The 18157-nt window shown below is 42.9% G+C and overlaps 1 protein-coding gene across 1 annotated transcript; it reads right to left on the reverse strand.

Annotated features, from left to right (window-relative positions):
- Window positions 1–12111: 12111 nt before the first annotated feature.
- Window positions 12112–17932, reverse strand: LOC117496424 (atrial natriuretic peptide receptor 1-like). Its single transcript, XM_034148088.1, has 6 exons — window positions 17904–17932; window positions 16815–16932; window positions 16137–16211; window positions 13375–13452; window positions 12527–12635; window positions 12112–12257 (listed from the first exon to the last, which is right to left on the reverse strand). Exons 2-6 carry the CDS (start codon window positions 16926–16928, stop codon window positions 12112–12114), a joined length of 522 nt encoding a protein of 173 aa, XP_034003979.1. The 5' UTR covers window positions 16929–16932; window positions 17904–17932.
- Window positions 17933–18157: the final 225 nt, after the last annotated feature.

Raw genomic sequence — 18157 nt, forward strand, 5'->3', positions numbered from 1 at the left:
AATACACATATTAATTAAAGTAATACAAACCGGGTGCCCCTATCAGCCAGGGTGGCTAAAAAACCCAAACGTAACGAATTATTCTATGTTGAGAGAGAGAGAGAGAGAGATAGAGGGGGAGAGAGATAGAAGAGAGAGAGTAGAGATAGACGAGAGGAGAGAGATAGAGAGAGATCATGATGAGAGGAGAGAGATGATAGAGAGAGAGATAGAGAGAGAGAGAGAGCTCTATGACGAGAGATCGGATCTACTATCTAATGAGATATAGAGACCGTGTTGTTAGCATCTGGTTAGCTAGCTGCACTAACGGACATAAGGAGCTGTTTGTTCCACAAGAAGCTGGAGGAGAGTCCTCTCCTCTCAGACTGAGAGACTCAGGTGAGCTAAAGGACTCTGAGTGTTTAGATACTTAACTTTAGTCTAAGTTATCTCAGTGGGTCTCAAACGGTTTGGTCACAAATTATTCAAAAGATTATTTCCGCGGCACACCTTCATATGATCATTATAGTTATAAAAAAACAAGAGAATAAAGGAAAAACAGTTATGAAATACTATATGGCAGTAAAACAAGAATAGAGTTTAAAAGGGGAGTGATTAGTAAAATATCCATAAAGAAAAAGTACATCTGTTTACAGTTCTGCTTCATATGGGTGTTGAGAGAGGTATCCATAGATCTCTTCATTTTGCTCTCAAAGTGCACCAGATTGATGCATTTAACTTCAATATTTAAAAAAAAATCTTCCCGGGGGAGCATCCCCCCGGACCCCCCTAGAGGAGGTGAGGTCCGCCCCCCACTCGTAAAAAATACCACTTTACCCCTGCCTATATGCCGTGAGCTGATTATCGAGCCTTCATTGTAACAGTCGCGGGTGTATTGTGTGTGTGCGTGTGGGGAGTATTGCAGTAAAAAATGCCACTGTAGTGCCGCCGCCACTGTGGGCTAAGCCCCGAATGTTTTCAGGTCCAGGCGACGCCCCTGCTTATAACTATCAAAATAAAAGTACCAAACTAAAACTTTACCACAGGAAAACACCGGCACACAAATATAACCACCTCTACAAAAGGTTAAACATATTAAAGGTCATTTACATGTACATTACTTTTCACTTTACTGCTTTTTGCACTCCTGGTTAGAAGCTAAACTGCATTTCGTTGTCTCATGTTAGAAATTAAAATCAATGTTGATGTGGCGTATTTGAATGAAATACACTGTATTTCATTTAAATCTGTTTTATTCTGAAAACCGAAGATTCACATGTGACTTCCGGTTTTCCGTTGGTGAATTTCGTCATTTCCGGTTAGCATTAGCTTGTGGCGAAATGCTACGTTTTCAAACCGTGAATTGAAGGTGAAATAACGTGATGTTGTACACTAAACACCCTGAGTTTAACACTCATTTATTGACGCTGGAATGAGGTTTATTAGGGAATGTTTAGATGACCACAGACATCAGATTGATGTAATTCAGCAGCAGAAACCGACAGGATTTGCATTGGACACGCCCCCGTCGACGCCGGCCAATAGGAGAAGACTACAGGTCTTACCCGGGAGACCCAAGAAGGATTTCTCTCGCTCCTTGCCCCCAGCTGACCCGGGCGGACGCGGCCAAAACAGCTGGCAGGAGCAAACCACCAACGAGCACATTTCTTTTGTAAACCACCGCATCTTTTGTGTAATTAAATGCTGTTAACTTGTATAAGCTTGCCTTGACTCTTTTCAGTCTCTCCTGCTCTCGGGGTTCAAGAACCACTAACACTCAGTACCTGTAATCTGTGCAATAACAATAAAGTTGAATCTAATCTTGAGCAGGAACAAATGTATTTACTTAGTACATATCTGACATTAACGATTAAACACATTTGTGCATGAAGAGAGAAACTTGCTCTGTCATAGGCCTACTGCGTCACAGATAAAGATTACATGTGGTTTCTCTGAATTGAAGTATTGTAGTTATGACATTTGCATAACTTCATAAACTTCAGAATACACTGTACACAGTTTATTTGAATTTGCATATTTTAAAGGTCAAAACCATACACTGTACATTTTTTATTTTTTAAATTTCTGATTTTAAAATTTGCATAATTTCTAATTTACTTTATTAATTTTTTATTAAAAACTTAAAAAACTTAAAAAAAAATAAATAAAAAAAAATAAAAAAAATAAATAAAAGAATCCCAGATATTGAAGTTAAGTTCGGATGACATAGGATATTTTTTATCAGGAACGAAGGTGCTATTCAGTAGATTAGTGATTCATCTTTGATACATTTAATAACTATATCCAACTACTTAAGAAATATGTCACCAAAAGACACTAAGTTAAGAGCATTCTCAATGCCAGGCTCAACTGCAGATATTAAGGAGAGGGTAAACATCAGGTCAGATGCTATGACAGCGCCAAAAGATAGACAGAAGACATGGAACAGAATAGAGAAACTGTTCGAGCAGTGGCAAACGAGAGGATTGATTCCAGCAGATGATAAACCTGGACCAACGAAAGCCCATAGAAAAGCAGTAGTTGAATATGAGAATGGAGAATACCTACAACAGCAAGAGGCATGGATCAAAGCTGGACGACCCTCGTGGTATGGACCTGGAAAAAGCGCTATGAACAAAGCTGAAGAAAGAAAAGCTAGAGTTACAAGTCTGATACTCCATCTAAAATATGCCAGCCAGGGATTGACAACAAGCTTACATTTGGTAGAAGCAGCAGATCTGCCAGTAAATGAAGACACAGCAGAAATAACAAAAGAGGCTCCAGTTATCCAAACTCCAAAGCAGTATCCAAGCCTGACCGAAGTGCCTCCTCCCGACATATCAGAGAACAACCCTTCTCACCAAGCATCAATTCAAGCCCCAAATGTGAAAGAATTGGCGTATGAGGTAAGAATCCTATCCAGTGTCAACCAGCTGATGGAAGCAGAACGCATCAGCGAGGAAGAGTTCAACAGAAGAATGGAAGCAGAACTCATCAGAGAGGAAGAGTTCAAAAGAAGAATGGAAGCAGAACGCATCAGAGAGGAAGAGTTCAAAAGAAGAATGGAAGCAGAACGCATCAGAGAGGAAGAGTTCAACAGAAGAATGGAAGCAGAACTCATCAGAATGGAAGCAGAACTCATCAAAAGAATGGAAGAAAGACAAAGACAAGAACAAGAAGAAAGGAAAATATGGGAAAAAGAGCAAGAAGAGAAAAATTACCGAACTGGTTGCTCTCCTGAAACAACACATTCTGCAGATGAAAGAAAACAACAAATAACTAAAAAATGGGGAGAATCTCAAACAAAACGTTGAACAAATTACTCTCCTGACAAAGACTATTCCAAAGGAGATGAAGATGAAGATGACGACGGCAGTACACAGTTTGTAACCAGTAGACACTCCCCCTACCAAGAACAGTCACAGCAACGACGCAGATTTGCATCTCCCTCAGAGAACAATAGTAGGGACGAATACCCTGGGACATGCCCCAAAGCTGGAAGAACCAAGACCAGTGCACATACCTTCATGCCATTGATAGCGGCTGAGAGAGGAGGATTTGACTACCAACCATGGGCTCACAGGGACATGGAATCATTAGTGGCAAAGCTACCTCCACTCACCCAAGGAGGTCAGAAGTGGGTGAAAGATCTGGAGAAGTACACTGTCCAAGACCACCTGTGCTTGGGAGACATGAGGGCACTGCTTAGACGGATAGAAGGCAGACTAGAGGCAAGAGCAGTAGATTTCATGGCCAAATGCACCAACTCTCCAGATGACACTTCATTCAACAATATCAGGTCGAGCTATTGGGCTGCTATTCGTAGCATCTACCCGACAACACGCAGTTTACACGCCCTCAACAGCCTGAGAAAAGAACCGGGGGAGGACATGTATACCTTCCTGAAGAGATGTGAAGGAGTGTGGGAGGACTGCACTGGAGAACGACATGACGTTTCTCCGGCTGTCGTAATGTTGTGGAAGAACGCGGTCATTAAAGCCCTTCCCCGATCAGTTCAGGTATGCCTGGAAGCCGTGGTGGGATTAGAAGCTAAACTCCCAGAAGAATGGAAACTACAGCTCATTCACCACGACATGACATACCAGGCAACACAGAGGGGAAATGACGAAGTGATGAAAGCACTAAAACTAAGACTTTTGAAGATACAAGTAGCTGAGAAAGATGCAGAAGCTGAGAAAAATGCAGAAGCTGAGAAAAATGCCGAAGCTGAGAAAGATGCCGAAGCTGAGAAAGAGGCCGAAGCTAATAAAAACAAGAAATCGACAAAGCAGATGGCCATACTAGCAGAGAAGGCAGGGCGAACACCTCCAACAGTTCAAACTCAGGAAGAACCAGAGAATCAAATGCAGAACCAACAAAGCGGAGGAAGAAGTTTCCAGAATGGTGGCTGCTACACATGTGGTCAGACGCAAGCACAGGTATACCCTCCCATACAACAAAAGGGACAATGGAGAGGAAAGCAACGATCAAGAGGGAGAAGGGATGATGGCTGCTTCATATGTGGTGATTGTAGACATTTGGCCAGAGATTGCCCCACTCAGCAATATCCACCACAATGTAGCCCCTCACAATACAGAGGAGAACCAGTGTTAGATATTAGGAAAATTGAGGCGGAAGCATATGCCAGGTCCATGAAGAATATTTCTGTTGGATCAGGTGATTGGGTGAAAGTAAAAATCCACAAGATTAACTCATTGCAACCTGTATGGAGTGGACCATGGGAAGTTGTAGAACGCACTGCAGATGCACTCCGGATCAGAGTTAACAAAGGAACATGTTGGCACTTTCTTGCAAATTGTGTAGCCGTACCGCCACATTTCCAGAAACGGCACGGCAGTTAGAACTGATTTTGGAAAAAACTGTCAACACAATAAGTAATTGAACATTTTTAGGAGTTGGCGTTTTGCAAATGAAAAAACTCAAACTATAATCTGAAGATTCTGTTCTTTTAGGACTGAAAGATGAAGAGAAACACTTATTTTCACTGAGGTGTTTACTGTGGAAAGATAATAATAATAATGGATGTAAAATTGCTATGTCCCTAACCAAAATGTAACTGAAAGTTTTCTCTCCTCCCCTCCCTATTTCAGGATTTTATTACACATGAGTTCATGTGTAAAAAGGGGGGAGAGTGGATAATGTATAACGTCAACATGGCTGTCAAATTCACAATTTTTCTTTTAGGGATTGAAAGAAACCTTCTGCCCCAACCTAGATGTTCAAACTGAGCATTGAACGATAGTTTTAGAATTAACCTGCTCCATATCTGGGGATAAGATACTGTTTGATGAATGTTGACATGTTTCTAAATATTGATTGCAACAGGTAACACAGATGCAGAAGCAGTGGCCAAGGGGCTACTGTGAGAGATGTAATTCCAGAATGGAATACCAAAGAAGTTGACCTGTGATAATGGCACAATTTTGTAATATTTTAACAGACATCAAGGTTCAAGGTTCAAGGTTCTTTATTGTCAATCTGACATAGCTACAGAGTAATTATGCAGTTGAAAATCTTATGTCACAGGCTTCTCCAACAATGCAACATAATAACATAACATAATAACAATAAGAGCAAGAGCAATACAAAAATAATAATAGTTATAAAAATGAAATAAAGTTATGATGTGGAATAGTGCAGTATGAGTCTATATACAAGTTATTGGAATGATATATATATATTAGGTATTAGATACATACTACTGAGTAGCAGTTGAATGTTTGAAGTTGTTTCAACAGTTCAATTTTTTAACAGTCTCACTGCCCGCGGGAAGAAACTGTCTCCGAATCTTCTTGTCCTTGCCGGATGCTGCGGTAACGTCTGCCAGACGGCAACAGAAAGAACAGTTTGTGGCTGGGGTGATGGGGGTCTTTGATAATCCGTAGTGATTTCTTCCTGAGCCGCTGGGAGTAAAGGTCCTCCATGGATGGCAGCTCCGTCCTGGTGATGTGCTGTGCAGTTTTCACCACCCTCTGTAAAGCCTTACGATCGAGGTCGGTGCAGCTGCCGTACCAGGCCGTCATGCTGCCAGTGAGGATACTCTCTATCGTGCACCTGTAGAAGTTGCAGAGTATCCTGGAATCCATTTTGAACCTCCTCAGCCTGCGGAGGAAGAAGAGCCGCTGTCGAGCTTTCTTGGTGATGGTGGTGGTGTGAAGAGACCATGTCAGGTCCTCAGTGATGTGGACCCCAAGGAACCTGAAGCTTTTGACTCTCTCCACCGTAGTCCCATTGATGGCGATGGGGGCGTGTCCCTCTCCCTGCTGCTTCCTGTAGTCCACAATCAGCTCCTTGGTTTTGCTGATGTTGAGATGGAGGTTGTTATCCTGGCACCAAGATGTCAGGTTTTCGACCTCCTCTCTGTATGCCGTCTCGTCATCGTCTGTGATCTGGCCGATGACGGTCGTGTCATCAGCAAACTTCACGATGGTGTTGGAGCTGTGTGTGGCCACGCAGTCGTGGGTGAACAGGGAGTAGAGGAGAGGGCTGAGCACGCAGCCTTGAGGGGCACCGGTGTTAAGAATCAGGGTGGAGGATGTGATGTTTCCCACCCGCACTGCCTGGGGTCTGCCCGTCAGGAAGTTCAGGATCCAGTCGCAGAGGGCGCTGTTGAGCCCGAGGTCTCTGAGCTTGATGGCCAGCTTGGAGGGCACAATGGTGTTGAATGCTGAACTGTAGTCAATGAACAGCATTCTCACATATGTGTTCCTGTTCTTCGGGTCCAGGTGTGAGAGGGCAGTGTGGAGGGTGAGGGCTATGGCGTCGTCTGTGGACCTGTTTGCTCTGTAGGCAAACTGCAGGGGGTCCAGAGATTCAGGGAGGGAGGAGGTGATGAATAATTTGACTAACCGCTCAAAGCACTTCATTATGATGGAGGTGAGTGCTACTGGGCGGTAGTCGTTGGGGCAGGTGATGATTGTCTTTTTGGGGACAGGAATGATGGTGGAGTGTTTAAGACATGTGGGGACTACAGACTGCAGCAGGGACCTGTTGAAGATGTCTGTGAACACCTCTGCCAGCTGAACTGCACACACCCTGAGAACACGGCCAGGGATGCCATCAGGTCCAGGAGCCTTGTGTGGGTTAACCCTTTTAAAGGATTTACACACATCTGCCCTATTTAAAACAAAAGGGCAGTGTAGCTCCTGGTCCCTCTGTACCTCCACAGCCTGGCTGCTCTCAAAGCGTGCAAAAAAACTGTTTAGCTCATCTGGGAGAGATGCGCACGCAGACACTCCCGCAGCACCCCCCGCTGCTCCTTTGTAGTCAGTCATTGTCCTTAGTCCCGCCCACATATTCCTAGTGTTACAGCCTTTGAAGTCAGATTCCACCTTCTCTTTGTACTGTCTCTTTGCATTTTTTATTGCTCTCCGGAGATCATTAGAGTAACTGAGGTTTGAAATATAGAAAGAACATATTATAGAAATATAGAAAGAACATATTACAGTTAAGCTAAAACATAGTAATGTAATGACACAGAATTTATTTTAGACAACATCTTGTAACTAGCCTGGTAAAGAAATAGAAGTAAAAGCCATGGACTTTATTGTTTAGGTCATTATGGGGATATACATTTACATTTATAATAGAAAGACATTTGATGACAGTATGTTGGAATTCTGTATTCATTTTTCAGCTTGATAATAGACAGGTAGAAGCAGTATTGCCAGGTGCAACTGATGGGATTTCTGCACACGAGCCAAGCAGAGAATGACGTACCTTTTATAGGACAGATACACTCAGGAAATCATTCACTCTGACAGCATTATGACTTCAGTTGTTTTTGAATCCATAATGAAATTGTATTACATAACGTTAGTGTGTGTCTTTACCACAAACAGGAATAGTTCATTGTTATATTTAGATTTGAAAAAGATTACAAGGATTTTATTTAGGAACAACACAGATGCTCATCAGACATTCCGAGCTATTGAAATATGTTATTTAGTTCACCATGAAGATGTTTTATTTTGTTTGTAACATATGCCGAGTATTAAGATTCAGATATCAGCAGGTTCTGAATTATTATTCCTCTGTCCCACAACCAACAAGAATGTGGATGGGGAGAACTATATCTGCTATAACCAGCAGAGATTCCTAAATCACACCAGAGACACAGTAAAAGGATGACACAAACAGTCACATAAAAACAGACCGATAGAATAGCGCTAGACATTAGTTGAAAAAGGGAGTGTGCAACACTGAAGAGGATAGGATTGTTTAAATAAAGAGTAATATTTTCGGATAGTTTTATCCTTCTTATATTTTGTGAAAGAACAAGTGCCTTTACACCAGATACAGTATGAAGATGATATATATGATGTGAAAGGAGGGAGTTCGACGTTTTCCATACCAAGCTAATTGCTGCTATTTTACGAAGTGATATTAAAGGTTTAAGCTAGAAGTTATGCACAAATGAAAAACTTCGCATTTATGATGAATATGTATTGTTACTATTTGTATTTTCTACCCTTTATGAGTTATGTACTATGCAAAGTTCAGATGAAGAACTCATTGATTTCAGTATTATGTTCATACCTTAAAGGGTATGAAAGGAAGGATTGTTGTTAAAAACCAAGCTAATTGCTGCTATTTTGAAAAGTGATATTGAATGTTAAAACTAGAAGTTTAAGCACAAGGGAAAACTTATGTTGAAGACCAACCGAAGTATTTTTTGTATTTTTGATGACTGTTATTTGAACCATTCCATTTTGATAGTATGTTTTTGATATGAGTTATGTACTATGCAAAGTTCAGATGAAGAACTCATTGATTTCAGTATTGTGTTCACACCTTAAAAGGTGTGAAAGGAGGGATTGTTAGAAATTAAAATCAATGTTTTATGGCATAATTTTGTCTAAAACATACCGTCAGTTTAAAAGCAGTCTTATGAAGAACTCATTGATTTCAGTATTGTGTTCACACCTTAAAAGGTGTGAAAGGAGGGATTGTTAGAAATTAAAATCAATGTTGATGTGGCGTAATTTGAATGAAATACACTGTATTTCATTTAAATCTGTTTTATTCTGAAAACCGAAGATTCACATGTGACTTCCGGTTTTCCGTTGGTGAATTTCGTCATTTCCGGTTAGCATTAGCTTGTGGCGAAATGCTACGTTTTCAAACCGTGAATTGAAGGTGAAATAACGTGATGTTGTACACTAAACACCCTGAGTTTAACACTCATTTATTGACGCTGGAATGAGGTTTATTAGGGAATGTTTAGATGACCACAGACATCAGATTGATGTAATTCAGCAGCAGAAACCGACAGGATTTGCATTGGACACGCCCCCGTCGACGCCGGCCAATAGGAGAAGACTACAGGTCTTGCACAGACTCACTCTCTGCTTTGGAAAGCATACAGTCCACAATAACTGTTAGAGAAGATTTCATTATTGAACTTAACCATTACTTACTGAGACTTCAGAGGAGGGGAATAGATGTGCTGTTATGCTGGGTGCCTGCACATGAGGGGGTTCAAGGGAATGAGCATGCTGATAAATTAGCAAAAGATGCGTTACAGAAGGAAATAGCAATACCAGTTTCACTTGGGAAAGGAGAAGGAAAAGCAATAATTAAGAAGAAGGGTATGGAAATATGGCAGAAAAGGTGGGAGGAAGATCAGAAAGGGAGGAGATACCACAAGTTACAGAAATCAGTCATAACAAAGATCTATACAGAAAGGAACAGACGGGAGGAGATCACCATCACTAGACTCAGATTGGATCATACAGGATTAAACGGCACAATGTTTATAATGGTAAAAAGCGAAGTTGAAGAATGCAGGGGATGTGGAGTGAAAGAAAATGTGGAACACATCGTATTACACTGCAACATGTACAAAACAGAGAGGGAACAACTAAGAGACAGGGTCAGAGAGGCAGGAAGGGAGTGGAGCCTGATGGGGACACTGGGGACAGAAGGGTAAGAGCTACCAGGAAGGCCATTCTTAAGTATTTGAGTGAAACAGGATTGATTGGAATAATTTAAAACAACGTAAATACAGTGGTATAATTCCACAAGTGGTGATAGGATGATATGGTGATACACACTCTTGTACAGTAGGTGGCGGTATGCAGTTTAAAGTTGTTTGCAATCCGCCAAAAACCGAGAGAAGAAGAAGAAGCCGACTCCGAGCTGTCCGACTTCAGGCGAGTTTTTTGAGACCTCCCCCGGCTGCGATCGGCTATTCTCGTCTACTTTCGAGGCGAGCCGCAGCTCATCTCAAACAAGCCTATAGATTCAAGCAGGACAATCAACGTGTGCTCGCTCTCTTTTCACGGTACCAGCTGCGAGACAACATCTGCTTTTGTCTCCTCACTACTGTACCTTCTGTTTGTTTTATTACCACGTGACTTAATTAAAGTACCAATTTGAACCTTTTCAGAGACTCCAGTTAGTCTCTTTATTTTAAGCTTCTCTCCTGGACGCGAGAGAATCTGCAATATCTACAGTATCCTACATACAAAAATGTAAAAGATTTCAAAATGTAAGACACGTTGACATAAAAAGTATTTCTCAGTTCATGAATGCATGCATTGGTAAAGAAAATATTTGTCTAATAACTGCCAGAGGTTTTAATCCCCTGCAGTCTGCACTGCTGACGTTTTCCCGACACAATAATACTAAAACACTTCATGTTATTGCATTTTTTAATTGAAAAACCAAAAAGGAAACACTTACAGAGAACGGTCACCGAGATCTAATCCTGTTTACTGATGTTCTGCAAAGCTGGGCCTCATTGAGCATCTTTAGCGAGGTGTTTGTGGATGATTGAATGACTAATGAATGAGCCCTGCTTCAGTTGATCACAGAACTAGTCACTAAACAGCTGTTTCATCCACTGTGTGAAACAAAAGGCTGATCTCTAATCTAACGAACCAAACCATCCTTCAATAAACCAACCAGTGAGTATTCATCTGAAGAAGTGTTCTCGCTGGTGAACTGTAGAAGAATATTGTTTAAAATGTCATCACCAGTTCATCTATTAATACACTTTGGTGTGGGCTTATGTGTTATCTAGTATGAACACTTATTCTTTTTAAAGAATATGTGTATTTATTTTTAAGTAACTGACAGCAGAACTGTTGACGTACAACCTTCAAATCAACCGTAAACCCACCCTAACTCGTACAAACAACACATGAGACCTGCAGCACACGATATCAAGTTATTATTGATGTCTTTGCACAGGTCTCAGAAGGGTCTCCTCTGTCAGCGCGCCTCTCTAGTTTGCACAGGTCTCAGAAGGGTCTCCTCTGTCAGAGCGCCTCTCTAGTTTGCACAGGTCTCAGAAGGGTCTCCTCTGTCAGCGCGCCTCTCTAGTTTGCACAGGTCTCAGAAGGGTCTCCTCTGTCAGAGCGCCTCTCTAGTTTGTGCAGGTCTCAGAAGGGTCTCCTCTGTCAGCGCGCCTCTCTAGTTTGTGCAGGTTCGTCGTGAGTGCAGCAGCATTTTCCTCAAGTCTGAATCCATCAGAAATGAAAAAGTCTTCTGACCGGAGGACGAGGACCGGGGACGTCTCTTCCTGCCTTCTTCACAACCTGCAAATCAACCGTAAAGCCACCTTAACTGGTACAAACAACACATGAGACCTGAAGCACACCATATGAAGTTAGTATTGTTGTCTCTTTGCATGTCTCTGCTCCTTCCTTTACATCCTGTTCCTGCACAGGTTTCACAAGTGTTTCCTCTGTCCTCGCACTCTCCCTCCCTTTACGTTGTTCACACATGTACGTCGTGAGTGCAGCAGCATCTTCCTCCAGTCTGAATCCATCTGAATGTCCTCTGACAGGAGGACGAGGACTGGGCATTTCTCTTCTGTCTTTCCACTCCTTCATTTTCTTTCTCTCCTTCCCGTTCTCCATTCCAAACACACTGTAACGGTTTGTTTTTTCTAATCTACGTCTGGTTAACTTCCTGAACCTCTGTTAAAGAGCCGAGCACAGCCTGTCAGCAGTGGAGGTCCGAACCTTAGACGTACAACCTTCAAATCAACCGTAAACCCACCCTAACTCGTACAAACAACACATGAGACCTGCAGCACACGGTATCAAGTTATTATTGATGTCTTTGCACAGGTCTCAGAAGGGTCTCCTCTGTCAGCGCGCCCTACTCTCTAGTTTGTTGGAGTCCCACTGTCCCCTCCTCTCTGTCCCCTGGAAGCTGTCTTTTCATTGGCTGTCGCTCTCGCCCAGGAGCCAATAGGTGGTCATCTTCCCTTTGCCCTTCACGTCGATCTCTCTTCTCCTCTCCAGCTGGAAGCAGTTAAACTCCTGCAAGATGTCGTGAGTCGCCGCCGACACGTGGATCTTCAGTGCCACACACACACACACACACACACACACACACACACACACACACACACACACACACACACACACACACACACACACACACACACACACACACACACACACACACACACACACACACACACACACACACACACACACACACACACACACACACACCACACACACACACACACACACACACACACACACACACACACACACACACACACACACACACACACACACTCTGGGGCAGTACTCTGAGAGGATGCAGGTGTTGGGGGGGTCGATGCACGCTCCGATGAACCTCGTCAGATGTTCGTTCTGAACGTCCCGCATCTACACACACAGGATACAAAACACATCACAGAGAATACACACATTTGATGATGTTATTATGTCACTGATGACTGAAAACTACTGGCCTGATTTCTTGAAGCTTAAGCCAAAAAAAACCTGTTAAAGTCTATTCTGCTATTTTGGGTTCCCCTCTCCTGTAGTGTGTTAGGCTTTAGTGCATGTAAATGGTCTGCAGACGCTAATATCCCTGTTTTCCCTTCAGAGGGAGTTTCTCTCTCACACATCTCCCCCCCCCCCCCCCCTGCTTGAAACACCTCTATTGGACTCCTTTGTTTACTTCAGGAACATAGTGACATCACTATGGAACATTCATGCTGCTATTGGCTTGCGCTCCAACACATTGTGCGTGATAGGCTAAGGGGCGGGACATACACAGATTGTGTTTTCATTTCGCTAACATTGTGAGATTGCACTGCTTTCATGTGATGTTGCAGTCAAATGAGTTCCCGACTGCAACAACAACTCCGAGACAGATATCAACGTGTTTAAAGGACACTTCTTTAGAGCATCTTGTTCCCACATTTAAGTTCATTAACACGCGCAACTTAGAGGAAAAACACCCCGTCTCCGAGTAGCACCTGAATGCATCATCAGCCTTCTCCATGTGCCTATCCCGTTTAAAATGTGATGATCGTGAATTTTAAAAGAGAACAAACATGGTATGGCCCTCCTTTGTTTCCTTATAAACAAAATGTGTTTAAATCTGAAGGTCACTCACGTGTTTGAGCTCGAACAGGACCTCCCTGTTCAGCTCGAAGCGCTTCCTGTCGGTGTATTTAATGGCCACGATGTTTCCCTGGAGAAACAACATGTTCACTCCAAACGGGACCATTTCACTAAAGGAACAACATGCTGTGTTGAAGAAGACTACACATTGAGAGCATCAACTCATCAGGAAACATTTACTGAGGTGATAAATCAAGAGAGAAGTAGGCTCATTTTCTCATAGACTTCCATACAATCAACCAGTGGAGTCGCCCCCTGCAGGACAGTAGAGAAAGTGCAGCTTTAAGGATCTTTAGCATGTGGCCTTCTCCTAAACTAAATGATTATAGGCAGGGGTGCACATAACTTTTTATGGGAGTTACTCAGATGAGTACCAGGAGACAGGGTTTGGTACTCACCCCACAGGAAGCGTCGTTTCAATAAGTGTATTCCTCCTCACTGTCCTCCTCAGTGTCTTCCTCACTGTCTTCCTCACTGTCCTCTATTTCCACTTCTTGTATGGTAGAGGATGATGCTGCAGATGCACCTCCCTGTTCCTTTTTATGCCTCCGATTTGCCGTCTCCATCCACAGGTCAACAGCTGGCTTTGGGTCAAATGTCTCTGTGGTCTTCTTTGACAGGTGAATGTGCATCAGGGCTGAAAGACGAGCATGTGACAGACGAGATCTGTACTTGGTCTTTATTATGTTTAGATGTGAGAATCCCCTCTCACAAGCTGCACTGCTCAATGGCAGTGTAAGAGACAGTTTAACTAATGTGTTGATGCTGGAGTAAGCATCTGGATTACAATTTATTATTTGGAGCAAGTCATACACAGAGGAGGCAGCCAAGCGTTTTCCTGCTTGCTTTAAACGCATCCATTCTCTCAGAATAGTGTCACTGTCAAGTTGCAAGGTGGCCTCATATTTCTGAAGAATGTTGCAAACGGTTGTGTTGCCAAAACTGTGAATTCCTTGCATTTGCTGAGGCCAAGTTGAAGGATCAAACACTAAGAAGTGATCAGATGACTTGAGGGAGTCATATCTGACTTCAAACTCTTCAATTAACCCCCTGAGTACGTTTGTCTTGTCCCTGTCAGCATCATCATTGGAAACAGTGTGTGTCCTCCTGTAGTGGCCTTCAGCATCGAGCAGAAGTGTGAACTGTCCAATGGCCACCATGAGTTCATCCTTACATTCCCCAATGGTCAGTTTTTCCTTCTGAAACCTAATGGATGTGATCTTCAAAATGTTGCCAATGTCAAGCATGTTGGCCAGAAAACAGTGAAAACGCTCAGAGCATATATGCTTTAAGTCATTGTTATCACTTGTAGCCAGTTGCATTTTAATGGCTGGCAATAGTCTTGATATTTTTAACAGTGTTTCATGCCTCCACGCAGACCATCTGATATTGTGAAACTTACCCAGTTTCACAAAGGGGATCCCATTTTCATGACACCATTTCTTTAGCACAGCAGTGTGTTTTGCTCCACCTTTCTGTAAATAAAACTGGAGCAGCTTGACCACAGATCGATTAAAAGTCTCACAGTAAGGAACGTTGCGATCAGCTGATTTGGCGCAGTTCTCCAGTGTGTGCGCGGTGCACAGGATGTGCACAAGCGAGTCTCCCACCGCAGCCAGTCGGCGTAGTTTTGGCACAACTCCGTTGTACACACCAACGTTAACAGCAGCCCCGTCTGTGCACACAGAGACCAACTTTTTCTTCCAGTCATCCAAGCCTGCCTCCTGGAAAAGCTTCACCAGTCCGTCTGTTATGGCCTGCGCGGTTCGGTCAGCACCCAGTTCAATTAGTCCAAGAAAGTCCGAAGTAAACTCTCCGTTGCTGGACACGGACACGATGTAAACGATCTCCTGCTCGGTTTTTGTGATGTCCTCAGATCCATCAAAAAGTAGCCCCCAAAATTCAGCAGACTTCAACTTTAGTCTCAACTCCCCACTGATAGTTTGCGCAATGGTCTGCATTATTCGTGTCCCCCCTTCACGCGAGTGATATGCGCCTCCGATATTTACTCCTAGCCGCTTCAGTAAAGGAATATCCTCAGCATAGGAAGACATAGGACGTGCATGTTTAGCTTTATGAAAGGCGAGGAGAAAAATATTACACAGGGCTTGCCGTTGCTCTTCATTCAGCTTGCCTTGCCATCTAGCAAGTGGGTGGTTGGATAGTTCTTCTGTAGTAGCTTGTTTATTAGCAATAACTTGTGCCACATTAACATGCTCCTTGCTCTTTTCATGTTTTTCAAACAAAGGGTGGTTGACATTTTTCGAGCCTGTATAAAACGTACCCGTTTTGTCTGCTAGATGTGGATGCGAGCGGCATATTTTGCACCACATTTCAGTGCGCTCATCATCGGCATCCAGCCACGGCACGTCTTGGAGCCACTTAACAGAAAATAATCGTTTCTTCGGCTCTGGCTCGGTTTGTTGTTTCTTTGCAGGTGGCGAAACGCCAAAGTAGTTGCTCAGTGTTTTTTGTTTTTTCGACATGTCTACTCCATTGAATTTTTACATGAAACACGTGTACACCAAATATGTTTTGATTTGACCAGGTACGCAAAGGCGCGCAATGACTCACGGGACGTTACGCATTCCACATTTTGGCCGCGCATGCGTACCTGCGTACCAGTTATGTGCACCCCTGATTATAGGATATCTCTGTGCACCACTCAGCAGCCATAACAATATAGAAAGGAATTGGAAAATAGGGGATACATGTGGTGCATAATATAACGTGTTTCTTCTAATGTAAACTCACCTTAAAATATCCAGTTTTTGCAAAAACCTGCATGTTTCCATCCCCAGTCATCAGGGAGCCGTAGTTAGAGCCTCTCTGCAGAAAGAGAGGGTGGAAATAACCGTCAGCCATTCAAAGTACTGAATTCAAAACCTTACTGAAGCTAAATGTAGTTAAAGTACCTAAAGTAAAATGTTTTATATCGTATATGATGAGTGTGGATTACTGCAGCGTTGATGTGTATGTTTTATATAATGTTGGCTAGTTTAATCTGCAGCAATGCTTCATATTCTATATATATCCTCTTGTGTTTTCATCTCGTTGTTTTTACTGTTTTTTCTTACACATTATTCAGATATTCTTTTTCAATACGTTTTCAGAAATGTTTTAGACGTGTTTCACATATATTTAGGGGATTCGTTCAGATATATTCCACTTTTTCTTAGGATATATTTTTGTATAGTACTCTTTATGCATTTTTAGGCTATTTTGCAGACTTTATTCACATTTATTTGGCTATTTTTAAAACATTTTCCACTCATTTTTAGGATATTTTTGTATATCTTTTACAGGCATTTTTTTTTTTTTTTCAATTCAGGAATTCAGAGACGTGCAGAAACACTTAATAAGAGTGTGTGTGTGTGTGTGTGTGTGTGTGTGTGTGTGCGTGCGTGCGTGTGTGTGCGTGTGTGAGCTGACCAGTGACAGTGTGATCCTGCTGCCGCTCCGCAGCACTTTCTCCAGGTTCCCCATCTGAATGTCGTTCCAGGAGATCCTCCAGAGCTGAGCCACCAGCTCCTTCTCCAGCTTCATCCTCCTGCAGGGGGGGGGACAACAACAACAACAACTGTCTGTAGATCACATGACTCCTTCTGATGTTACTGCAGATCTGCTGTAAGCTAGCTAGCTAACGTAGCTAACCTAGTCATTTCAGATATACTAGCATCCTATAAGGTGTCTGCAGGAGCCATTTATACTGCAATATTATTTTTGGACACTTGGTGGCGGGGTTTAGCTGCACTGGGTGTATAAAAGGGGTCATAGGTGACCGGAAGAAGAGGACACAGGAGGAAGAGCACACCGATTCCACCAGCCCGGCAGATGCTCATAGAATATAGGGCATTGGAACATTAAAGTTGCCATTACAGTGTCTATATAGCTGATGTCATTTAATCATATCATTTCATATCTAAAATAAGTGTAATCTTTCTGATCTAATAATAGTCAGTAGGGGCTTGGAGCCGTAGGGTCGCCGGTTCAAGTCCCCGAACAGACCTAAATATGGAGAGTGGACAGCTACTTGGTCCCAGTTCACCTCCTGGGCCCTGCCGTGGTGCCCCTGAGCAAGGCACCGGACACCCCCCACTCGCCCACTCCTGCGCTGTGCAATATCTGCCCACTGCTCCCAGTACTAGGATGGGTTAAAAGCTGCGTGCGTGTATGTGTCACCATTAAACAGGGTTTCATCCTCCAAGTCTATATATTCTATAGAAATATGTTTGTTTACCTAATCAACCAAAGCATGTTTTATAGATAGATTCTGAACAATATTAGTTTTCTTATCGTAATATCTAGCTGTGGTTTATAACAGTTTATATTCTCCCTCTTCCCTAAAGCAGCCCAGATGAAGTCCCACTGACACCAGGTCAGCACCGAGACCCCGGCTCTGCTGAACATACTATTAAAAGCTTTTCTTATTAATATAATTAAACTAAATTAAAGACTGTTTACATTACATTACATGACATGTCACTTGTTAGACGCTTTTATCCAAAGCGACGTACATACTCAATACTGTGGACAATCCCCACAGGAGCACTTTGGGGTGAAGTGTCTCAGGGACACAACGACATGCTGACTGCAGTGGGGTTTGAACCTGTGCTCCCCTGATCCGAACACCAACGCCCAACATTAGCCTCCTTTAGCTTAGTGGTGGTGAGGTGAAGTCATGTGACCGTGCTGTAGTTCCTTTATAGCCCAACATTAGCCGCCTTTAGCTTAGCGGTGGTGACGTGAAGTCATGTGACCGTGCTGTAGTTCCT

This window comes from Trematomus bernacchii, unplaced genomic scaffold (genome assembly GCF_902827165.1).
Source record: "Trematomus bernacchii unplaced genomic scaffold, fTreBer1.1, whole genome shotgun sequence".
Taxonomy (NCBI): Eukaryota; Metazoa; Chordata; class Actinopteri; order Perciformes; family Nototheniidae; genus Trematomus; species Trematomus bernacchii.